At 43.7% G+C, this 25,424-nt stretch overlaps 1 protein-coding gene across 5 annotated transcripts in view; it reads right to left on the bottom strand.

Moving 5' to 3' along the window:
- Positions 1-207: 207 nt before the first annotated feature.
- Positions 208-25,424, bottom strand: part of SUSD6 (sushi domain containing 6) — a 58,640-nt gene continuing 33,423 nt past the window's right edge. For all 5 annotated transcript variants that reach the window (XM_083399038.1, XM_083399036.1, XM_083399039.1 and 2 more), the window contains exons 3-6: positions 13,995-14,192; positions 12,854-12,992; positions 8,298-8,722; positions 208-6,402 (exon numbers count right to left, since the gene is read on the bottom strand). In XM_083399038.1, coding sequence (XP_083255164.1) covers positions 6,377-6,402; positions 8,298-8,722; positions 12,854-12,992; positions 13,995-14,192 — 788 coding nt within the window. In that variant the 3' untranslated portion in view covers positions 208-6,376. The remainder of the gene's footprint in view (positions 6,403-8,297; positions 8,723-12,853; positions 12,993-13,994; positions 14,193-25,424) is intronic.

The raw sequence follows: 25,424 nt of genomic DNA, 5'->3' as shown, positions 1-25,424 counted from the left end.
CCTTCCAACTCTACAATTCTCTGATTCTATGAAGGAGGCATGCTAGCAATTTCTCTGCCAGCAGAGAAATTCACTTTCCAAATTGATGAGCCTTCTGTTCTATGAGCTTGATAAACGGGCCATTATTCAGCTGTATCGTATCAGGAAGGAAGGAAGCAGGATCACATCAAAATACTTCTTGTACAGACAAAAAAAACCCTCAAGCAATTAACTTCAAAAGATTTTTTTTAATTTAGAAATGCAGTTATATACATAGAATAATTGAAATTAAATTAAACTTTGTACAAATATTAAAATACTATCTTCACACCCACTTCAATGTACAGGATACCAGAAAAATATATATATATAAAATAAAGCAAAATAAAAACTGATTGACATCCTGCACAGCGTTATGGTATTTTTAAATCCCACATATATACGAGTACCATTCTGCAAATAGTTTCATAGTGGTGCAACTCAGATTACAAACAAATAAAAAGCACTGAAGGCAACCAGGTTCTCCCTGTGTGTTTGCATCTCCAACTACCTGCAGCCTGCCCACTGGGTAACAGAAGGTGTGCAAGTGCTTGTTCTGATGGAACATTTGGTCTGAACTGTGTGAGCTTCCATGTAAAAGCAAATGCAGCAGTGCTATCTCCAGTAGAAATGGACAACCAGTATTAGCAGAAGCCAGTATCTCAAGATAGATATTAACATAGAAGTGTTCACCATTCAACACACATCTCCTCTGGTGCAAGCATTGAAATCTTAATAAAGTGACAGAGGTGGTCAACTCCAAAAGCAATTTTTAAAAAATCTGCAGGAAAGAAGCCCAGGACTGAAGCATGAGAGAGAGAGAGAGAGAGAGAGATCTCCATAGGATACTACCTAAGATGAATCGAGCCAATGGAAGGTTTCCTACCAAAAAAACCCCCCATACTCAGTCCTTTGTTTGTATGCTCACTATGCTACTATAAAAGCGGTAAGGGAAAGAGAGGGCTGATTCACACATCGAAACAGCAGTTCTTTCTACTGTGGGCACAAAATCTATTGTAGATGCAGGGGTGGGAACACTCATCAGCCCCAACCAGGATGGATAATGGTCAGGGATAATTGGAGGTGTAGTCCCACAACATCTGGAGGTCCACAGGTTTCCTCATACCAATAATAAAGTGTGACAGAAATGCACGTATTGACGTGTTTACAGACACCAGACAGTAGTCACTCCATAGACGTGTAAATTGTGAACTGATCTTAACTCGCGCCCAATTTTGTTTTTCTGAACAACGTGTACGGGTGGACCATATTTGGAAATGATGGTAGAGCTGTAATACAATGCATCCAGTACTGCTTAAGCCACCTGAAAACACTGTAGTAAGAAACCTCTGGTGGGCAGCAGGTTGGTCAAGGATGTCACAGACTTCCTCACAAGGATTAAGAAACAGTACACTAACAGTTTCAGTTGTGCATGTGCTATATTACCCTAGTGCAGGTACCACAAGCATCTTGATTTTGGAAATGCTCTCCCCATGCGCTACAGAAGCCAACTAATGTGGTATTTACTCATTTATTTGGTAGACATGAGTATGCATTCTCATGTGCAAAAAGCCCCTGGCAGCCCCTGTGGTATCCAAAAGAAAATCTCTCAACGAGAAAGTGGTAAAAATTAAGAAGCCCTTTCAATCTCCACTTACTTCTAAAAGGCAATGAGGAGTTGGGCGGCACCTTTCTCTCTCAGAGTTAGTAACATGCATTTAACACTCTGCCTAAAAATGCTGCAAGGAATTATCATACAAAAGCGCTCCAGTGAAGAAAAAATGTGTGCCAGAAGTGGCCCTAGAAAAGAGTTGATGCAAGAGAAGCCTGCACCCAAGTCTCCAGCCCCTCCAGGTCCCCTTCATCCATTGTCCTGCCTGTTTTTCCTCAAGGGTGCATCAAAGCCTACTGCATTCATGCCATTAAAAATGGAAAGCCAATCCAATGTCTTACTTCACCTCTTGCTCCAACTTATTTTACGTGAGAGCAAGTTTCAAAAGCTAAGCACTCGAAAAACCTGAATGCACAATCCTACAAGTGTTTGCTGAAAAGTAAGCCTCACTAAGTTAAGTGGGACTTACTTCCAGGTAAATGTGTATGGTATTGCAACCTAAATGGTATTCCTATTTGCCGCAACTTGCATGGGCTCCCAGGTTTCAGATTTTCCTACAACAGGAGTGACACCATGGCAAGGACATCAGGCTTCCTGTAAATGCTAAAGCTTCTTGGGTCATCGGTAGTTAATGGGCCTCATCATACCTCAGACAGACAATCTTGACTCCTGCCCTCTCTCCAGCAGGTCTCCAATGTCAGCAGCAGCTGTTTTAAGAGACACTTGCTGTATGTGCCATACATAAACTGGGTGCACAAATATCCTGGCAGCTTACCACAGTAGGTATCTAACCACTGGAGAAGTGCTGCATTTTAGTTTAAACAAGTGTTATCTTGGTTTTAGCACTAGGTGCATGGAAGTATAAGGGAAGAGCTATTGCTCAGTGGTAGAGTACATGCAGTGTACACAAGAGGTCCCACATTCAATTCCTCAGCTCTTCACACACACACAAACACACACACACCACTTCAGCTGGGAAAGACCTCTGCCAGCCAGAGTAGACTTTTCTGGACCAGCATTAACTCAGTATAAGGCAGTTTCATATGATCAACCAATATTCTAAATGGAGGGTGACATGGCATGGGAACCACTCATTTATCAGAGGTGTTATGTTCCAGCATTCAAAGGGCAAGGTGAGCCTGCAGAATCAAATTCTAGATGCCTACAATTTTCAAAAGTAAACAAATACAACCTTAGAGGAGTTTTATTCTTGCCAGGCACAAAGTGTGTCCTTGCAGCATCTGGCATTCTGTACACAAGACTGGAAGAATTTAATTAAATTAGTTGACTTATTAGGCACCTAACAGCCACACAGCATTGGGCCAGTGGTTGTTTCAACTGATGTCTCAGAATTCTTTAAAAATGTGTCATGGTTTTAAAACAGAGGACCCCCTTCATTTCCAGCCTGAGCATTAGAATAGATGCCCTGAGCATTATAGATAATAGCTATTGCTATTCTTGCCCTTCATAAATTTGTATTTAAGAACCTGAGAATAGAAAATCTTAAAAAGGGGGGGCACCTACATTCTTAGCCTGAAGACCGTAACATTTGTATTTCATTTTTCAAAAACCAAATTTTATGAAAGAGAAAAACTGCTCTTCTGTTGTCTCCCATAAGATTTCAACCATAAAGTTCTTTTGTGTCCCTCATTTAAATTACTCAGGTGAAATGCCTATTCCAGATTTAAGACCCAAGTTGATATCTGACTCTTCATGTACCTGCACAAAAAATATGAAGCATCCACAGGTGAATGGGAGATGGAAATTAAGAGTGGTGTTATTGCTTCATTCTGTTGTTAAACAAAAAAGGAAGAAACTAGATACTTTTCTTTGGGCTAGGTGTCACCCAAAATTCTGCCACTCTTTCACACCGTCCAAAACATTTAGCAGTTCTGTCACTGCAATTCAAGATGACAGATATGGGCACAGCTAAATCCTTCTGCATAACCTCCCCATGCAACAACATCCCAAATATATCAGGCAGGGTGGGGGGAGGCTTTCTTTCATAAACAGCAGAGGAATCTAAGCCACAGCATGGCTGTGTTGACTGGGGCTGATGGGAACTGTACTCCAAATCATCTGGAGGGCCATCCAGTTAGTGAAGGCTGATCTAAACACCACATTGAAGAAGAGCAGCACTCTCTGAACAAGGTGAGAGAACCTGCTCTACCCCTGGGGGTCTCAAAGAGCAAGCCTGGAAAGCCTAAGGTTAGGGCCATATATGTATTCTGTGATAACAGCCAATATTGGGCATCAAGGCAATCCACATTTGTGTGGCCTGTATACATTATAAAAAGCAAACTAATTGCCATCCATTGGGCTACTCTTGGGCAATTTAGTTTGCTTCTGCTAATCAGGATGAAGCATGAGGAACTATGCAGAGCCCTGAGACTTTATTCTCTCTTCTGCTTAATTTTAAACTGTTACGTTAGCATGTGTATATTGTTTTCCACGGCATTGTGCATACTGATTTTTAAATGATGTGTTTTTCTAATTATCATTATAATTATTTTTTCTTACGTTCTTTTAATTGCGGTTGCCAGTCCCTAGATACGTTGTGAACCAATCTGAGCAAAATCCTGTGAGAAAGCAGCATACAAATAAGCCAGCGATGAAAAGATGATGGTCTGATTTCAATCAGATATATCACCCACAGATTTGCAAGGCAATTTTCACAAAGGAGCTAAACAGCTTTGAATTAAAGCTGCAACCTGTAATTATCTGAATGCTTGGGTCTATATTCAGTACCAAACTGTGTGCTTTTGTGTGGAATGTGCACAGTGTGCAATGCCCATCTGATGCTGGAGAACACGGACAGTGGCCCAGGGAATCGTGCTGCTTCCCATTCAGATTTGTTGGTGGTAGGCGGGTTGAGGGGGGGAAGGCAAAGTGCTGCCTTTTTCCACAGCTGTCTCCCATGTTAGTGCATTGTTATGAGGCAGTAAACGGGGTTGACCTCTGCCACTTCCATTTTTCAAAGGATGGGCTTTCTAGTTCCCTTGATATTTTAAAGCACACTGTGGTTCTGTGTGCTCACCCTGGCTTTAAGACAGGGCCAAGTGTGAGAACTGGCAACCAAGCCGTTCCACTTTTGTTGTAGGAATCTTTAGGAAAGGTCACAGAACTGTTCAATTAAGGAAGGCTCACTGGAGAAAATCTGGGAATTTATACTTCCATGATGCCATCAAACTGCAATGCACTGACCACAGAGGGCTAGATAAACAAGAGCAATAAGTATATTTATATGGAAAAAGGTGGAGGTAAGTGAACATATTCCCTGCATAGAAAGAAGCAGTGTGCAATGGGAATGGGTGGAGGAAGAAACTGGGGCAAGGGGTCTTCCAAAAGGGTAAAGACAGCAGCATGGCTCTTTCCATTCTATTTTGTTTTAAGGCAGACTATCACTGTTATTCATTCAAGGCAAACAGGACATGCCAGATACAAAAAGCTAGGTACTTGCTAATGGTGATCCATTTTCCAATGACTAGGTTCTAACAGAACCAGGAGGAAGACATAAGCAATGCAGGCTAAACACTAAAAGCCCTGGCATTGCTTTCGCAAGGATGGGACCCAACAACAGCAACAAAAATAAAGCGGTGAGGCCAAAATTGCTCTCTCATTAAGGTGGGTCAAAGTAAAGGCATAGGTGATGAACCCTACTTGGGGAACAGCACAATGTGCACACACACTGGCATCCTACAGTCATTCCACAGAAAACGAGCTCAACACACTCCAAGATGAAAGGCTTTGGATCAACTATGGTACAGCTGTTGTATTGCTGGCAGGCTGGCTGTTCTAGGAAGAGGGCAGTCATTTTCCATGTGGGCTTCTCAATGCAAGTGCTCTTAAATCTGGTCATAGATTGAATTGCTCTAAGCTGTTTGTCTCAAGACAACCCTAGATTTCAGCTCACACCAAGTTTAGAGAATCGTCCTTGATGAACCAAGATAGAGGGGGGACAGTTTCGTTTTGTTTAAATGGAAGCTTGCAGAGGTACAGACACTTCACCCCAGCAAGTGTTCACTTTCTCCCTCTCTTTGGGAAACAAAGAAAAGCAAGTGGCAGCCTAAGCTTGCCATTCATGATCTTGTTTTTCTTTAAAAGAAAAAAGGTCGGCAAGTTGCAGTGGCCTTTAACATAGCCAACACTGCCCAAGTTCAAGTGCAGCTACGTTAAGTAGTCTATGTTGAGGGCAACAGTATGTGTATGTCACTACAACTGGACTCTGACCCACCCCTCCTCACAGCCCATCCAGAGGTGTTCTGACTTGCCTTCATAAGACAGTGAATAAATGGAAGGAAACTCTTTGCACCCAGAAAAGCAAGCTTAGTTGTTGTTTTCTGGCCCTGCTTTCTGAGCAGAAATCCAGAAGCTAGTAAAGCCCACGAGAAGTTGCAACAAGCCAGTGTGAGAAGGAGCAAGGCACAAGTAAATAGCAGCTCTCCAGGGACCACACTCAAACATTTGGTGGGGTAGGGGAGAGGTATGAGGAGCTTAAGTCCACTGACGTCACTGAAGCCCCCCCTTAACGTAGATAAAATGTGGGGAGGAACGGCTGGCACCCTGTACACCCCACTGATGCATCGAGGAGGCATCCTGGCGGCATCCTTTGGATCTTCAGCTATGGGGTATGTGTCTGGAGGTATTCAGGGCACAGCGCATGAAGGTGGGGAAAGTCTGCGAGGAGTGCTCACCATCCCGGAAGAAGGAAAATGGAGAGAAAAGGCTAGACAAACGCAGCAAGCCTCATGCTTCTTTCAACAATGGAATATCTGGATTGGGAGAGAGGAAGAGAGAAAAAAAGACAAGTTAAACAATCTTTTGTGTTTACGTTCCATATCTGAAATACCACAAATACTTGATATAAGTCTCGGCTGTCCATAAAGCCCTTTCCGTTTATCAAGTTCTTATTTGACCATGTCAAGCTTCTATAAAAATGAGCCACCCTTTAAAACCCTTGTCAGTCATGCTTCTTCAAGGACTTTCCCCTAGCAAAGCCCCAAAGTCTCTTAACTACTGAGGATTTTCTTGGGATGAGAGACTAAGGCTTACTGACTAAAGCTGCTTTCTTCGGCAGGTGTCAAAGGACTGCAAAATAATCACAGCAGAAAGGATCAACTTCCCTCTTCCCCTCCACGCACAACATCCTGCACTTTCTGTCATGCAGATGAAAATACAAAGTCCGGAGTTCAGCAGCAGGAACTAATTATGCACATTTAGAACACTTTACTAATTTGGTAGAGTTTATTCAGATTACAAGATAAGGATGTGCTTTTGTTGTTGTTCTTGGCTTGTTTCAAACACGGAAAATTTTATTCGTGATGGGAAGCAAAAATTGGGTCTCACAGAAGGCTATCTGGCAGGCACAAGTTTCTGATAGCAATAAATAAATAAATAGATAGATAAAATTATTATTTATACCTCGCAAATCTGGTTTTCCCAGCCACTCTGGGCAGCTCACAGCATACATCAGAACATACTAAAACATCAAACATTAAAAACTTCCTGATACAGGGCTGCATTCAGATGTCTTTTAATAATAATAATAATAATAATAATAATAATAATTTATTATTTATACCCCGCCCATCTGGCTGGGTTTCCCCAGCCACTCTGGGCGGCTTCCAAAAGAATATTAAAATACTGTGATACATCAAACATTAAAAGCTTCCCTAAACAGGGCTGCCTTCAGATGTCTTCTAAAAGTCTGGTAATTGTTGTTCTCTTTGTCATCTGGTGGGAGGGCGTTCCACAGGGAGGGCGCCACTACCGAGAAGGCCCTCTTGCCTGGTTCCCTGTAACCTCGCTTCTCACAGTGAAGAAACCAGCAGAAGACCCTCGGAGGAGGTCCTCAATGTCCAGGCTGAATGATGGGAAAGGAGATGCTCCTTCAGGTATACTGGGCCGAGGCCGTTTAAGACTTTAAAGGTCAGCACCAACACTCTGAATTGTGTTTGGAAACACACTGGGAACCAATGAAGCAGAGGCAGAGCAAGGTGGGTGTGGCCCGCCCCGGGTGTCATCCCTGAGGGTGTGTAGCATTGCTGCCCCACCTCCGGGACGCTTGCGTTGGGCGCGCACCCCCCCCCCGGATGCTCACTGTGGGCAGCACCCCCCTGGGATGCTCGCCCCGCCCCCGGGACACTAGCCCCCCCCCCCCCGGTGTACACCGCTCCAGGTGCCAGACCAGCTAGCTCTGCCTCTGCAATGATTAACCTTTAGGACCGGTGTTAAATGGTCCCAGCAGCCACTCCTAGTCGCCAGTCTAGGTGCTGCTAGTTAGCAGCTATGATCCACTTCTTTCCACTCACAAAGAAAAAACTGTAATGTGCAGGGGGGGGGGGTCCCCAGAATGTGCAGTACAACTGTGATTGCCAGTTTTTATGACCAATGAATGGCCACCAGAAGCAACATCATTACTCACCAGAAGCAACATTATTACTCAGTCCATTACTGAATGACTTATACCAGAACGCTGTTAGGGATTGTGCGTTGGAGAAAGGGGGAAGAGAAGGGAGGAGGATCCTAGTACTTTTAATAAAGTATTTCTCCTTGTAAATGTTCCACTGTAAGGTGAAAGGCACTTTGGAAACTCTAGGATATGTGAACTTTTAAAATTCCAATTAGCAGGAGTTAAGGTGAAAGACTTATTTTTCAGTTTGCTTACCATCAGTGTACTCCTCTGAGGAAGCAAGTGATAGAAGGCTTTGTACATCACTGCTTTCTGAGTCTGGAGCTTCTTTGTGCCCAGGTCTGCTACAAGATGCACCAGCAACCCAAGAGGACGTGGTCGCCTGATGAACTAGAACAGCCTCCGAGTGGTGAGAGCTGCTAGCTTCACACAGTCCAGAACGTCCAGGGATTTCATCCTCCCCAGCAAAGCAGTTGTGACCCACTTGGTCTGGTGGCTGCTGCATCTCCCTCGCTCCACTTTGCCCAGCTCCCTCCGAAAGGACAATCTGTACCCGTGAATCCGAAGGAGGTATGCAGTTCCCAGCACTGCCATAGACAGCTTCTTCATAGGATGGCAGCGCCACCTGGACTCCATCCACCACGATGGAAACCTGGTCCCCAGAAACACCTTGATCACGCCTGCATTTGAATTTTAGAGAAAGAATCCACATTATGTTCGGTGATGCCCAAGAATACAAAAGCATTTGTGCAATACTGTATCTGCAGAACTCCTAGATTCAGGTCTTCTTGACATGCTGTTTCATTATACTTTGTACTTGAAATCAGCCAGCATAACTGGACTTCAACACTTTCACTGGCAATGGCAAACAAGAAGCATGATTCCTGGCCTTGGAGGTGCGGGGGGTGGGTGGGCAGGGTTCATTCCCAGCAACTGTTTGGCAATCTAATCCCCATCCCAATTCCAAGCCTGGGAGGAAAGCTGGGGACAATTCAGCAATTGGAATGCTGGAGCTGGAAAAGGAAACAAGGGGCTTCCTAGCCTGTCATGGCACCCAGGGCACATCAGCCATGTGGCAGCCAAACTCCATGCTTCCCTTTTGGGTTGAAAAAGGAAATACACTTAAGGTTTCTAAGCTCTTTACACCTCAGCCCTTACAAGCATGTAAGGCAGGCAATATGACCATCCCTCTGTGCATTGCAGATGGGCAGGGAAGAGACTAAGGAACAATGTTAAGACCACCCTGTGCGTTCATGGCTGAACTGAGATTTGAACTTGGACACTCCCAGTTCATAACTGAGCACTGGGCGATACTAACTCTGTAAGTTATACACTGGCGGGGGGGGGGGGGACACACACACTAAGACTCACACACATGAAATATTGGGCACAAATGACTGAAGAAGAAGAAGGAGGAGGAGGAGGAGGAGGAGGAGTTTGGATTTGATATCCCGCCTTTCACTCCCTTTAAGGAGTCTCAAAGCGGCTAACATTCTCCTTTCCCTTCCTCCCCCACAACAAACACTCTGTGAGGTGAGTGGGGCTGAGAGACTTCAAAGAAGTGTGACTAGCCCAAGGTCACCCAGCAGCTGCATGTGGAGGAGCGGAGACGCGAACCCGGTTCCCCAGATTACGAGACTACCGCTCTTAACCACTACACCACACTGGCTCTCTGAAGCTACTGAAGAATGGTGGGACATAGTGGGACAATACACCTCATCAGCAAACGGTATCATATGAGTGTTAAGCAACAGACAGAAAACTGAGGTGAATTTATTAACTATTAGCAAACACCTTATACCATAACCCCATAATCAGGGCAAGGAGCCACAGCTCTGGAATCAGCGCCCTGATTAAAAAAAAAAGGCATTTAACTTCCTGGGCTGGTATCGCAATATTGCTGGGCTTCTGTGGAACAGCTCTCTGCCTCCGAAGCCAGAGAAATGGTCTACACAGCAGCAAAAGTTGTCTGTCAGGAGGATTAACTGCTCGATGAGACTCCTTAACCAGGAATGCTTCGGCACTGAACCCTATATCCAGGTTAAAAACAGCTAGAATGACTGGGAATATTGTCACTAAGAACAGCATGTGTCAGACCATAGCAGGAGGGAAAATTCTCATTATTTCCAGGGAACTGTCTGGGGTTCTTCCCATATATGTGTGTGTTTGTTTTAACAAACCCTCATCAAGTCTCCAGAACTGAGTAAGATTTCGAATGTCCAATTCAAGCAAGGGCTTCAGCTTCTGAGACAATGGAATTGATAGCTATCCCAAGCAATGTCATAATTCCTAGTAGAAAACCAAAATCTAAAGAATTAGAGGTGGCTCTTTACATGGGGCAAATAGAGCTGCACCCTTCTTGCACCCACCAGCCAAAGCGCACTTTTCCCCTGCTCTCCATCACTTATAACACACTTTTTGCTTGCCGCCACTGAGTCATATGGCCTGGCTTCAGCAGCAGTCTCCTCCCTTGTTCTGGCCAGCCAAGGGAGGTCTGCGTGCATCTCTTCCTTCTTACTGTGGCTTCTGTTCTTCCCCTCATAACTGAGCTTCAGTAGCAGCAGCCCATTTTTCTGAATTTTTTTTAAAGCATAACGAGGTGGTCTAGTGTGTATTGATGGTGGTTAATAGAGAAACCAGCACGCAGGTTGCACTGTGGTCTAAACCACTGAGCCTAGGGCTTGCCGATCGGAAGGTCGGCGTTTCGAACCCCTGCGACGGGGTGAGCTCCCATTGCTCGGTCCTTGCTCCTGCCGATCTAGCAGTTCAAAAGCGCGCAAGTAGATAAATAGGTACCACTCCGGGGGGAAGGTAAACGGCGTTTCCATGCGCTGCTCTAGTTTGCCAGAAGTGGCTTACTCATGCTGGCCACATGACCCGGAAGCTGTACAAGGGCTCCCTTGGCCAGTAAAGGGAGATGAGCGCCGCAACCCCAGAGTCGTCCGCGACTGGACCTAATGGTCAGGGGTCCCTTTACACTTTACCTTTAATAGAGAAGCAGTTAACATCACCACTCTCCCTACTGTGAAATAGGCTTTTGCTGAGTTTTACAACTGTGAAATGGACAAGTATTATTGGTCTCTGTTTGCCCGCCCCTAAAATGGGTGTTCCATTTCACAGGTGCTGCTGCAAAGAACAGTGCACCTTAAAAAGGAATGCACAAATGTTTTCTTCTTTTGAGGGGGGGGGGGTGTCCATTATCCAAGAGAGTGGTATGGGAAAGACAACATGTCTGTATGGTTTGAGACTAAGCTTCAGATCTGTTTCCATGCAAAACTGGAGAGTGTAAAAGCAGAACAGCAGACAGGACTGCCGCAGAAATTAGCCATGAAGCAACAAAGCAGTGCCTGTTACTGTGGGCCTCATCGCCTACATACATTGCAAAAGAGCACCACAGATGTTTCTGGCGTTCTCCTCAATGAATAATTTCTGTGTTGTGTGATTGCTGCCCTGAGTTCATTATCTTGTTAAGAGGCAGACTTTCTCTCCCCAACCACCAAGCCTCCTGCTACTTCAGATACTGAGCTTAGAAAGGAAAATTATGCCTCATTCTGCATCTGTGAGGCTCGCTGTTTGCTCCAATATAAAAACTAGTAAGATGGAAAGTCCCTTCTCTCTCAAAAGAACATGCCTTTCTTCTACCTCACTGCAAAATACGCTCTGTGTGAATAAGCCTGGATAGTTCAGTTGGTTAGAGCATGATGCTGATAATGTCAAGGTTGCAAGTTCAATCCCTGTAGGGTGCAACTGCATATTCTTACATTGCAGGGGGTTGGACTAGATGATCCTCAGAGTCCCTTCTGACTCTACAATTCTATGATTCTATATAACCCAGAACCCACATACTAATGCCTGTATTACAGCAATAGCTACTTAACTGCTGCCATTTAACAGCCTCTGTAGCAGAGACTTGGTAGGCTCACTAAGGCTCTATACTAAGCCCTCCCCTATCCCTCTAAGTGAAGACCAAAGCAAAGCTTCCACTCAGCAAGTGCATCGCCACCATCAGGTGAGCATGAGCAGCCCCCAACCTTTGAACTATGGTGGTGGACATAGTTGCACTGCAATCCCTCCCCACAACTCCAAAAGTGGGAGGCTGGATAGGGGTTGTTTAGCTACTGTGTAACTGAAGTGCCAAGAGCACCTCAGCTGCACAAAGGCCAAGTCTGCAAGCCCCCCCCCCCCCCCACTCTCCCTTTTCCTGCAGGTAAGGGTGAGAAGGCTCTTTGGGCCATGCAGTGGCCAAACCAGCAAGGGAAATTGTAGGATCTTGGCAGCCCCAGCTTTTAGCAGGCTGTTTTGGACCCCTGCCAAAAATCATCAGTAAAAGCTGTGCCTAAGGAATGCTTCCCAAGGAACTACCAAGGCTGAATCTTCTCTACAGATTATGAGACTGCAGTCATTAGAGGCCTGCACAACTTGAGAACCATCAAGCCCAATGCAGTCTTCACAGCCACTGCCCCGCCCCCTTTTCTACAATCCCCTGGAGGCAACAAGAGCAAGAGGCTTATCAAGCCTTTGCAGGTCGCAACATGGAGCTGCTAGACTGCATTAAGCTTAGTGATCAGTCTTAGTTGTGCAGACTTGCAGCAGGATCAGCAGCCTGATAGCAACTTTTTGCCAAAGAATGCAGATACTCTGCTACTAGAACTCAACCTAGAGAAGAAATCCACAAGAGTGAAAATAACACAAAATGAATAATAAAAAAGGAGCAGGCAATAAGCATGATTGTAGGCAGGACAACAGCATCTGCATGCACATACATCTGCCCTCTAGTTACAGGTCATCTCCACCAACTCCCAGAAGCTCACCTGCTGTGATGAAAGGACTTCAGCTTTGGCTGCAGCAAAACAAACAACACAACTAAGAGGAGGATGAGAGCTACAGAGCTTGCTGTGGAAGCCACTATGGACAGGGTGGGCACTCCTACACTTGGAGGTGAACCTTTATCTGTAGAGCAAAAGAAAAAGTTGTTTTTTAATGGTTTCTTCTTATGAAGCAGCTGTTTCCCATCACCAAATAAGAGTCCTAATAAACTGGGCAAGGAGAGAAAGTAGGATTATAAAGATGCTCTGGTCTTCACAAGGCCAGTCAGTACCATGTGGAATTGTCCTAGGGAGAGACCTGTCCCAAATGCATTCATTGGGTTGTCAAGTGACCCTTAACCATTTGACAGCCAGTGCCCCTTTCAAGTGTTGAGGCTATTTGGTTACATGAATGCAAGCTAACCCTACTAGCTAGCACCCACCCACCCCTACCTCTCATCTGAATTGCATTTTATATCAAGGGAACAAGGAGTTGAAATTTTCTCCTTATTTATGTCTGGATGACTAAGTCAACTTCTCATCGAGCATACTGGTGAACTGTGAGACTGCTGCATCTTATCTGTTTAATAGCCTGTCTTCCTGTTGTGTCTTCCTCCACTCACTCCAACAATCTTTAAAAACATGCATGATTTTCAGCACATCATCCAGCTTGCAGGGAATTTCTCCTTTCCACAACATTTTATTCAATTACACACACTCCTCCCTCCCTCTGCTCCAATACCTCATGGTCAATTAAATGACAAACATTTTCCTGCAGACTTCTTGGCTTTCTGTCATGGGAAAGGAATTCCTATCCAACTGGTAAAAACCTTGCAAGACACAACTGTCAAGTTACTTTGGGGAAGTTCTTTTATTTTTGAGACAGGCAGGACTAGGCAGAGAGAACATTCTGTGCTGCAGCAGGGTACAATCAAGCAGTATCCAAATTAGACCCCTCTCCCTCAACTTGACCAGGTTCACTGAAGCTGATGGGATCTGAAATCAAACAACCTCTACAGGGCTGCTCTTAAACCATAAGCTTGCTATTTGAAAAGAAGATCAAGGGGAATCATTCAGAGTTATGCATGAAACCTTTTTACCAACCCAAACTGGTGTGTGAGTATATTCACAGTGAAGCATTACTGACCTTGGCTGAGCCTACAGGTAACTTCCATGTCTGGGTTCCACTTTCCATTCTTGCAAGTCAAATATTTGTAGTCTCCCTTCAGCAGATAGCCTTCCTCACATAAATACTCTATGACACTGTCAGATGTCAATGGCTCTTTGCAGGGGGACGGGTGGCATATGTAGCCTCCATTCTCAGGCTCGGGTGGCTGTGGACAGACTGAAAAGGGAGGGGAAAGAGCAGTTATGATAACAAACTGAACAAGGGGAGAGAGCAAGAAAAGAAGCAGGAAACAACAGGAAATAAACCGGATGCCCTCCCTCTACCAGCTTAATTCTTATAAGTGCTATTGAGACATATAGCACAAATATTTTCTAAATTTCAACTGTTAATGAAAAATGCTGCATAATAATCAGGGTCCATTTTTTGCTCATGGCAGATGAGAGGAACATATGCAATGGATGCTGACTGAGCACCTCAACTCCCCCACTAGCACTCTGCCACTGCCACAGGCACCATATTCTGTTGTTTCTAGGTTGGCAGCTGAAAAGCCAGGCGGCATCCCTAAAGGTCCTTCAGTTGCTTCTGATCATCACAGCCATACTCTCAACCTATTTTAATTCCAATGTGAGGGGAGAAAGACTCTGTGTTGGCCAGCAGGTAATGGCTTTTTCCACCTGCCTTGCCTCACCCGCCCCCCTCCCACCCCAGCCGTAGGAGCCTTCATAAGGGAACTGTTTACAGAAGAAGAACTGTGAGAAGGGGAGGGGCGAGGGAGAGAGACCTGTTTGCCATCAGAGGGTGGTTGGTCTCACCTGTGCTGCCCCACCTTCAGCCCAAGTGAGTTGCTGCCACGGGCATTATAAGACTGTGTATTTTAATGAGCTGTATAGAGTGAAAGAATATGAGTCATGAGGGTGTGGAGAGAGTATGTTGTTTTATGTATGATAAATGTTGTATTGATTTGCTAATCATATAATATGCCTTTTGCTTTAATGGTGATTTTTAGCTTTTTTTTAGTTGTTTTGTTAACAGTGTTTTACAACAGTGTTTAGTTGTTTTGTTAACAGTGTTTTACTGATTATTTGTTAATTATCCTATATTATGTATGATGCATTTGTGATGTTCCATTATGTTCTTTTGACTTCAGCCCCAAAAGTGCACTCCTCCATTGTCTCCCGAGACAGATGGATGGCAACAACAACAAATTATGCACTATTTGTGAGGTTCTATTATGTTCCGTCATGTTATTTTTATTTATTGTTTGCAAACGGTTTTGGGATTCATTTGAATGAAAAGCGGCATAGAGATATAATAAATCAAATCATTTGTTCCAATTACAACCTTTCAGTTTAAGGACTTGGAAAAACAATTTAACTTAGAAAAGCACTGGGATAAGAACAAAAAAGCCTGCTGGATCAGGCCAATGGCCCATCTAGTCCAGCTTCCTGTTCTCAGTGGTTGACCAGATACCTGTGGGAAACCCACAAGCAGGAGCCAAACAAGAGCACTGTCTCTTCCTGTGGCTTCCAGCAACTGGTATTCAGAAGCACTGATGACTCTGACTGTGGCTAATCCATTCACACAATGGTACAATTGCACTACTGATTACTTTCAGCAGCGGGGGCAGGACTAGGTCTATAAAAACATGCAATAATTATTCATGAATAGATTACTTTATGAGTGTCAGATCTTTCACTCTTCCAGAAGTGCAGAAACAACAGCCTCAAATAAATAAAAGATACATGCACTGGTCTTCCGTCTCGGCTTTTCTCATTATTTCCCTTGTAAATGTGCTCATCAAGGTAACTTGGTACTGGGGTGTAGAAAATAGATGGTGCCACACCGTGTTCAAAAGCATCTGTTATAAATTAGTGAGCTCTCGTTTCATTTCCCACAATATGTAAAACGTTAGCTGAAGCTGAAGTTCAGCACAGGAATGCAAGTTCAACAGCCCAGACCTTGAACAACATGGACTTTTACTGACTAGACATCTTCATTTTTTGTCTTTGTAGTGTTGAAGATCAGGCATCTTCAGCATGAGAGCAGATGGTTATGTCAAGAGAAGGGCAAGTTCCAGAAGGAGCTTCTCTCAAAATCTGCCACAATACTTGGGGGTTGCAGCTGACATCAAGCTCAGACTATGTTGATGGCTGTTAAAAAACCTGTCTCTATACCACGTAAGATGTAATGTATAATGCAATAGGAACACAGTACAAGATTTTTAAAATGAACATTTCAGTGTACCTCTTACTCCCACCCAACCGTTTATTTCACTATGAACTTTACTGAATTCACAGCAGAAAAAACTTCAACGTTTGTTGCTCCTGGTTTCTTCATATCAAATCATTATTGGGAAATTACTGTTTCCCTGTCAAGCCTGTATTTTGAAGAAGAGTCTACTTTTGTAAGCTAATGTTGATAAATGAGAGCACGCTCAAGAGAAGGGATTTGTCTGTGTAATCATAGCTGTGCATTTATGTAATTAGACACAAACACTTATACAGTGTAAAATATGCCCAGTCATTTCAGACTTCCCCAAAGCTTTTTAATAAAAGATCCCCAAAAGAGAAATAAAGACTAATTACAGTCTTATACCAATGCAGTCACCAGCTGGTGATTCACAAGCAGCAGAGTTGAATTCTTAATTAACATGCGGCAACACTAGAAATACCGCATCCTCATTAACCCTCTACCATGATTAGCAAACCAGGGAGGAAACCTGCCAGAGTACAGCTTTCTATTAAAAATATTGGGTGGACTTTAATGCCGTGCCATGACAAATGCTCCATTCGCAAAAGCATTTCCGCTTCCCCGATGGAATGATCCCCCCTCTGCACACTGTTCTGGGGGTTCTCTGGACACCTCCCCAAGCCAATTTTGAGGGTTCACGCTGATGGGACTCATTTGGTTAATCCTGCCCTATGTCCTGTAGCGTGCTCTAACTTTGCAGTTAAAACCATCTCATCAGTAGGCCACGTTCCTAAGAACGCTTTGAGAAATTTAAAGAGTCAAATGATGGTGTATCAAATCTTAGCCGATGATTATGGAACGTAGTAACTATTTGTATCCCATAAGCTGCCTTAATTTGGTTTCTGTGTTAATATAAAATTGGGCTTTAAAAATATTACACACCAGCAAAAGTATTACTTATGAACTGGATTTAGAGTGTGTTTGCTTATGTTGACAGACCTTCAAAAACACACATATTCCATAGTTTTCCAGACAATTCACTGGGGAAAAGGTGTACCTTATTTTTGTGACACTAAATTGTCAAATCTATATTCTAATTTGTAATATATTTCTAACAAAAACAGCAACAAATGTAACAGGGGGAAATTGCATAGAAAAAGACAATCCATTCCCAGGGTTAGCATAATTCATTACAGCATTCCAGAAGCGAGCAAACAAAGGCCATTTATCATTAATCTGCTTTACTTCAACAGAACAAAACCAACAACAAAACCAACATTGTATGCAGTCTGTATACTAAGTGTCTGCTGGCTCTCCAAGTACTTCTGTCACAATTAATACATTTGTGTCCACTACTAGGACACCTAAAAGCTTCAGTGTTCCAAGCCAAACACAAGCTGAAAAGTCACTAACAGATAGTATGAAGGCTTCAATTTCAATCACCCACAAGACAAGATAAGCATCACTAAAATAGAACTCTAACCAGAAGCGATAGGTAGCCAAATGTTTTAATGGTTCTCTTAATAAGGCAAAGGGACGCGGGTGGCGCTGTGGGTTACACCACAGAGCCTAGGGCTTGCTGATCAGAAGGTTGGCAGTTCGAATCCCCGCGACGGGATGAGCTCCAGTTGCTCGGTCCCTGCTCCTGCCAACCTAGCAGTTCGAAAGCACGTCAAAGTGCAAGTAGATAAATAGGTACCGCTCCGGCGGGAAGGTAAACAGCATTTCCGTGCGCTGCTCTGGTTCGCCAGAAGCGGCTTAGTCATGCTGGCCACATGACCCGGAAGCTGTACGCCGGCTCCCTTGGCCAATAAAGCAAGATGAACGCCGGAACCCCAGAGTCAGTCACAACTGGACCTAATGGTCAGGGGTCCCTTTACTTTACCTTTAATAAGGCAAACAAAGACTTGAGCTACTGAAGGGGTCTTGAAGAAAGTTGGAGTGGATATCACAATCTCTGAAACTGAAGACTCAGAAGTGAGAGATTTAAATGCTGATGATTACAGTGAAGTTGTGATCTAATAAGTTGATGAGGTAGCAGAAGGAGAATAAGCTCAGTGGAGAAGCTGGAGGAGATATGGAATTTCTCCATGGAGACAGCTGAAAGAACAGAATGAAGTGATGAGTCACAGGTGGAGCCCCAATAGACATGGGATCCCTCAGACAGAGAGGCGAATAAAGGATGCACACCCTGAAATATTATGTCAAATAGCTTTCAAAGCACATTTGCACATTTGCACCTGTGGTTCCCTAGCTTTCTGTGTATGCCTTGGGCAACGTTTGCAGGTCTCAACAACCTTCACAAAAACAAATGAGGCCAAGTTTATGACAGTCATATTCAGGGGTTTTGCTGCAACAGTACAGTGTAACAATTCTCGGAAAGTGCTCTACTCACCAAAATAGAGTGAAAGTGCAAAGAACAAAGTTCTCAGGGGGAAAACCCCTCAGAGAGTACTTAAAGAGAGGCCACTTTCTGGTTCTGCTAGATGCCAGTCAGAAATAAACTGAACAAAATAGCACTGGTTCAACCTTCTTGCCCCATGTGTTCGACGCCAGCTCAACCTGGGGATGGGGGTTTCAAAAATTTCCCAAATGCTCTATGGCTGGATGCAGGTACATTCCCAATAACAGACTGCACAGAACCCCCCTGCCCGCCTTCCACTTTGAAATCATTTTAAGGTACAGTGGTACCTTGGGTTACAGACGCTTCAGGTTACATACACTTCAGGTTACAGACTCCGCTAACCCAGAAATAGTATCTCAGGTTAAGAACTTTGCTTCAGGATGAGGACAGAAATTGTGCGGCGGTGGCATTAGCTAAAGTGGTGCTTCAGGTTAAGAACAGTTTCAGGTTAAGAACGGACCTCCAGAACAAATTAAGTTCTTAACCTGAGGTACCACTGTATATTACCAATTTATGCAACACTAACATCAGAAAATCTTCCTCAAAATCTGTGATATCCCCCTGAAACCTGTCCCCAAAGTGAGCTAAGCCACTGAACAAAAAGACAAAGCATATTGTGTTCCATTTCTCAAGATGACACAAGAAACGAACTTTAAGAAACCAGATCGATGCTGAGACACTGTAGAAATGGAAGGTTTATACAACCTTTGTGTAACTTCTGACATTTATGAGTAATGGTTATACTGAAGTTTTAGTCTTGACAGAGCTTTGAGTGGATTCCTTATGATGCAATGCACTGTTGAACTCTCAGATCCATCAAATTAAATCATAGTTTCCCCAGTCAATAGATATCTGACTTAGAGCATTCTTATTCAGTGAACTTCTTCACACTTTATTTTATGCTGCTCTTTGCAGGCATAAGAACTGGGTGCTTTTCTAACTTAAATCATATCTCAGATTCTCAGGATTCCACAGGAGCAATTTTAAATCATATTTATTCATTAAGGGATCCCATAGACTGTTGGCACAATAGAAACACAGAGGTTTTCAAGGTTCATGTCCCAAGACCAGTCCTATGAACTCCAGAGCTTAACCTATTCCATTACATGATGAAACATGCCAAAACTGCTGCATCTTGCAATATAACAGTGTACACAGCCTGGTAGATCACCTCGCACACACTGAACTGTAAATTGTTTAAAACTACCATTTGAGAACAAAAGCCAAGATCCGAAGCCATGGTTTTATTGATCCTGGTTTGCTCTAACTAGCCATAAACATCCATAGAAATCCATCTTCTCCAATGGAAAAAATTCTTGAGCATTAGGTTTTCAGAGTTCATTTGACCATGTTTGAATCTCTTTGGTTTATTAAACAGATGCAGTTCATATTTCATCCTCCCTCTACATCCACAAGAGCTATAGAAAATTGCTTTAAAATAAAAAGTACATTTGACTATGTGTGGTTCTCTGTGCTAGTTATTTTGGGCTCCTAAAAATCAATGCCACATGAAAGTTTAGTCAAACCTACATGAATCATGGAGATCACAGGAAATAGAAGCTCTACCATTCTTTGTCCATGCATGTGTACAGCATATGTACATTAGCAAAGGCCTTACAAATTGCACACCTCTCAGAACCTACTTTTCTGACCCCCCATGTGTCAGAGCACAGGATGTACACAATTAAACCAACCCATTTGAAAAAAACCAGAGCACAACAGAGTGACTCAGATTCACTGGTATGACTCTGGGGAAGTTTCTTTATAAGTGTTGGAAATAATGCTATGGTCTGCTGTGTACTGTAGTTCAGATATTTTGGAAAGGTGGTTTGTCAGTCCAAACTAAACATAGCTAGAGACTGGGGTTCCTTCTTCTCCTCATAAAACCTGTGAGCACAGGAAATTCCCATTTCTCCATATGAATCCAGACTACTAAAATAGAGAATTTATTATTTATAATTGCTCTTTTGAAATGAGGTAGCAGTGGCTTCCTTAAATACACAGAAGGGACTTCTTGGTGGTATCCCAACACTATGCAATGCTAGAATGGTTCGAGCCCTTTTTTACAGATTAGGAATCTTTAATTAGGAGTAATTAAAAAATTAATCCTTGGAGTATTTTATTGTATTAAACTACATTTAACATTTGGCTTATTTTGTGTTTATTATTTGGGAACATTTTATTACTGGATCATTTTATAATTTTTATAAGCGAGTTTATTATAGCATCCTTAGAATCCATCAATTTGAGCAAGTGTTTAGATAACATGGAATATGCAAATAAATCTTAACATCCATGTACACCTGGAATTTGTCTGAAAGCAAGATAAATGCAAGCCAATCTAAGGGAGAAGAGTTTGTTACTCTTAATGAAAGCCCAATTCTTAAGAACAGGTCTATTTTAATAGTTGTGACCTTCTTCTTCTTCGTCTTCAGTGATCACTCGTAGCCAAGTGTCTTCCATGAACACTGTCTTAACAGTGAGTCCGTATGTGACTGTGGAGGCCCATTCTGGATCCACACGTCCTTCCACAATGGGGACATAGGTTTCTGGGCATGAGATCATCATGGTGTATTGTACTACAACCTTACTGTACACTTGTGAAACATGGACCACTTATAAACACCATCTCCAACTCCTCGAAAGTTGTGACCTTATGCTCTACCTGAATCTCCTTTAAAATAGTTATCGGAAACACTTCTTCTATTTAATGGTGCTCTTAACAGTACCAAGTATTGTCATGAAAGCAAAAGACTTCGTTGTGAAGTTTTTAGAATTTTTTTTTTAATATATAGAAAACATCCATTATTTCAGTGTATTATAAATATAATCCAAATAGTAGAAAATAAAGGCAAAGGAAGAGCACCCTTAATATTCTTTAGAACACTGTGATTATGATTAGTTTTTCTCAGTCTCTCCAATGATCCTCTATAGCAGATCATTCCTGTAGTTACATGAACTACTGTTAAAATCCCTCGGACCCGTTAAAAAGGGTAGAAGTAGTGCCATTTGTAGACCCTTGAAATGTTAAGGTTTGTGACAACCTTCACTTTTAAAGCCTCTCCAAGTCTCACTTTTATTATCTGCTATGCATGTCAATCAGTAGAATAGCTACAAAGCAGCTTTTCAATTAGGAGGCAAACCATCTACCTCTTAGAACCTGGGGGTTATGGAAATTCCCCTTTTGAAATGCTAATATTATTACAAGCACAGCACCAGAAGACAAGTGGCAGAGCCTGGGTGACAAGCCGTTCTGGCTGTGCCCTTTTACAGATGGTTTAATCAGGGTCTATTGTAAGCTACCTAAACTCCCACTCTCAATAGCTATTCCCCTCTGTGGAATATTTGACAGCTGTGGTCCAGATAAATAAAGTTTTGGTAACAAGTAATGGGGAACAGCAAAATGAGGAATAAGTGTGCCAACCGTCTGCAGTGTGAAGCTTCATTCTCAGCCATGCTTACAACTTGCCTAAGGCTACCTTACATTCAGTGGAGGCAACATTTGAAATGAGAATTTCGCTCAAACCACTACATCACGAATTGTTCTTCGAAAGTCTACTCTCAAATCAAGATGGGGCTTAGGATGCAGTTGCGTGTGCAACATCATGAAAGTACTCATTGCCATTTTCCTTCCTTCAAAATGTAGGATGGAAGAATATGATTATTATTTTTTGCATATCCCAAAGCCATGAATTCTTACATTAGAGAAATTTCAGAGAAGACATGCTTCAGGTTGTAACCTTTTCCCTGACCAAACATAAACAGGAACCACATTTTCAAATGGACGGAATTATTTACATACAAGGCAAGTTAGAATGTTAGCTGACCACCCAAAAACCTGCAATAGGCAGAACTGTCACCAACCAACCCAGGACTACCGGAAGATAATATTTACATTGACATGAAGCAAGAACTCTTCATATGTTGCTGTTTTCCCACCTCCAATTTGTAGGGATTTCAATGAGTCTCTAAGCAGACCACACACAGAGCTTCAAGCTGAGCCTTCAGTCAAGTGGAAACTAGGCTAACATTTAAACAGGTGAAAAAACACATTAACTGGCAGCGTACACTGCTGATCAAGCTACTGTATCCAGTGAATGAATATTCCAGTGTTCAAAAGTTGTTTCCATTCCACTGCTTGTTCCCTGGCTGGATTTAGAGATGATTGTTTTTAAGACATCTTGCCAAAAGCAGAAGCAGTAAGCTGAAGATTCATATAAAGAAACCATTTTATCACCTTGCACAAACTGCCACAGCAAGGGGGGGGGGTAAAGAGGGAATAAAAAAACATTCAAGTAAAGTGTTAAATACAAACTCCTAGCAGTACATGGTAACCAACCTGTTGGGATTATTTCAATAGTGCATTTGTGTGAAAGTGTGTTAAGAATTACCATCTTGTTCAGCTTCATATATAACGTGTATGCCAGAATGGGACAATTCTAACCTTAAATGACAGACAAGCTTCATCATACTAGGCCCACTGATGAGTACAGTAATATTTCAAGAAGGAAATACGGATCTGCAGGCTCACAATGGACCCATGCCAGTGTGTGTGGCCATTAATTCCCCAACGTACAAAGAATTTGTATTCCAAGCATTCGAAGGGAGGCATGGTTATGAACCATAGAGAGACTTGTCATGTGAAGTGTTTACCAGCCAGGTGGCCAACTGGCAGGAATGTATGGATGTGGGAATTTCAAGTTCAAATTCCCACTTGCCTGCAAAGATCACCCTTGCCTGGAGCATGCCAATTGCTCAGCCTAGCCCACGCACATCATTCCTCAGGGCTGTTGTAAAGCTAATACTGTTCTCAGCTCCTGGAAGGAATGACAATACACCATTCTATGCCATGCCATCCCACACTAATGATGTCAACATTGCTCTTGAGCTGCTCCAAGTTTTGTCTCTTCTTTGCTGTGCCCAAGCCTAAAATCCATTCACTTTTGCCTGGAGGTAAGCCATTTGGATGAAACATCGGCTCTCGACCCATTCCAGTCCGGCTTCCGCACTGGTCATGGGACCGAGACGGCTCTGGTTGCCCTAACAGATGATCTTCGTAGACAGCTGGATCGAGGTGGGTCGGGGCTGCTGATTCTTCTAGATCTGTCAGCAGCTTTTGACATGGTCGACCACAAACTTCTGGACCACCGCCTTGCCGACGTGGGGATTCAGGGCACAGCCCTTCAATGGCTGCGCTCGTTTCTCTCTGGTCGGGGACAGAGGGTGGCGCTTAGGGGGGAATTGTCATCGCGCCACTCCTTGGTGTGTGGAGTACCTCAGGGTGCGATACTCTCCCCGATGCTTTTCAACATCTTTATGCGCCCCCTCGCCCAGCTTGTCCGGAGTTTTGGGCTGGGTTGCCATCAGTATGCTGATGACACCCAACTCTATCTGTTGATGGATGGCCATCCTGACTCGGCCCCAGACACACTGACCAGATGTCTGGAAGCTGTGGCTGGATGGCTACGTGGGAGCCGGTTGAAGTTAAATCCTTCGAAGACAGAGGTCCTGTGGCTGGGACGGGACGATATGGGATTGAGGGGGCAACTCCCATCTCTTGCGGGGGTGCAATTAGTGCCAGCACCGTCCGTTAAGAGTTTGGGTGTAATCTTCGACACCTCCCTTTCAATGGAGGCGCAGATTGCAGCTACAACAAAGGCGGCATTTTTCCATCTCCGCCAAGCTAAGCAGTTGGCTCCTTACCTCTCTCGCCCTGACCTAGCCACTGTGATCCACGCGACGGTCACCTCCAGACTGGATTATTGTAACTCGCTCTATGTGGGGCTGCCCTTGAGACTGACCCAGAAACTCCAGCGGGTGCAGAATGCTGCAGCGAGACTCCTTACGGGGTCTTCGCTGCGAGATCACATTCACCCGGTGCTATACCAGCTGCACTGGCTCCCGGTGGAGTACAGGATCAGGTTTAAGGTGCTGGTTTTAACCTTTAAAGCCCTATACGGCCTAGGACCCTCGTACCTACGGGACCGCCTCTCCTGGTATGCCCCACAGAGAAACTTACGGTCTTCAAATAAAAACATCTTGAAGGTCCCAGGCCACAGAGAAGTTAGGCTGGCCTCAACTAGAGCCAGGGCTTTTTCGGCCGTGGCTCCGATCTGGTGGAACACTCTGTCACAAGAGACCAGGGCCCTGCGGGACTTAACATCTTTCCGCAGGGCCTGCAAGACAGAACTGTTCCACCAGGCCTTTGGCCAGGGCACAGCCTGACTCCCTCCATTGGCAATCTTCGCAGAGCTCTGGCCCAATGGTTGCCAGTGGCTTGAATTAATTAATTTTATAATGAATGATTTTAAAGTGTTGTTTGTGCTGTTTTACTGTTGTTAGCCGCCCTGAGCCCGGCTTCGGCTGGGGAGGGCGGGATATAAATAAAATTTATTATTATTATTTATTATTTAGTAGTAGTAGTAGTAGTAGTAGTAGTAGTAATATTAGTATCAGTATTAGTAATAGAATTACTATTAGTATTTTGCCAAAAAGGACCATATAGTGATCAACAAGACAGGATGCCCACCTAAGCTCCACAAGATTACTATGCAATTCCACGAGAACATGCTTAGCACCACCCAGTGTGATGGCTCATGCTCAGACACCTTCCCTATTAAAAGCAGCGCTGTGTGCTCACCCCAACTCTCTTTGGCATATTCTTCTCCCTCGTGCTTTCCTATACCTTCAGCTCAACTGAAAACTGTGTGTACGTGTCTGCAAACAAGACATGAAGACTGAGAACATCAACCCTGCTGTGTGGGAATCCCTTGCAGAAAACCATAGTGCCTGGAGACAGGTTGTGTATCTACAGCAGTGACTAGAGGAGGAAAAACCACTGGGATGAGTGCAGA

The sequence above is a fragment of the Podarcis tiliguerta genome (assembly GCF_965153285.1).
Source record: "Podarcis tiliguerta genome assembly, chromosome: 1".
NCBI classification, from domain to species: Eukaryota; Metazoa; Chordata; class Lepidosauria; order Squamata; family Lacertidae; genus Podarcis; species Podarcis tiliguerta.
Note: the sequence above shows the minus strand (reverse complement) of the source record. Positions and strands in the feature narration are given on the sequence as shown.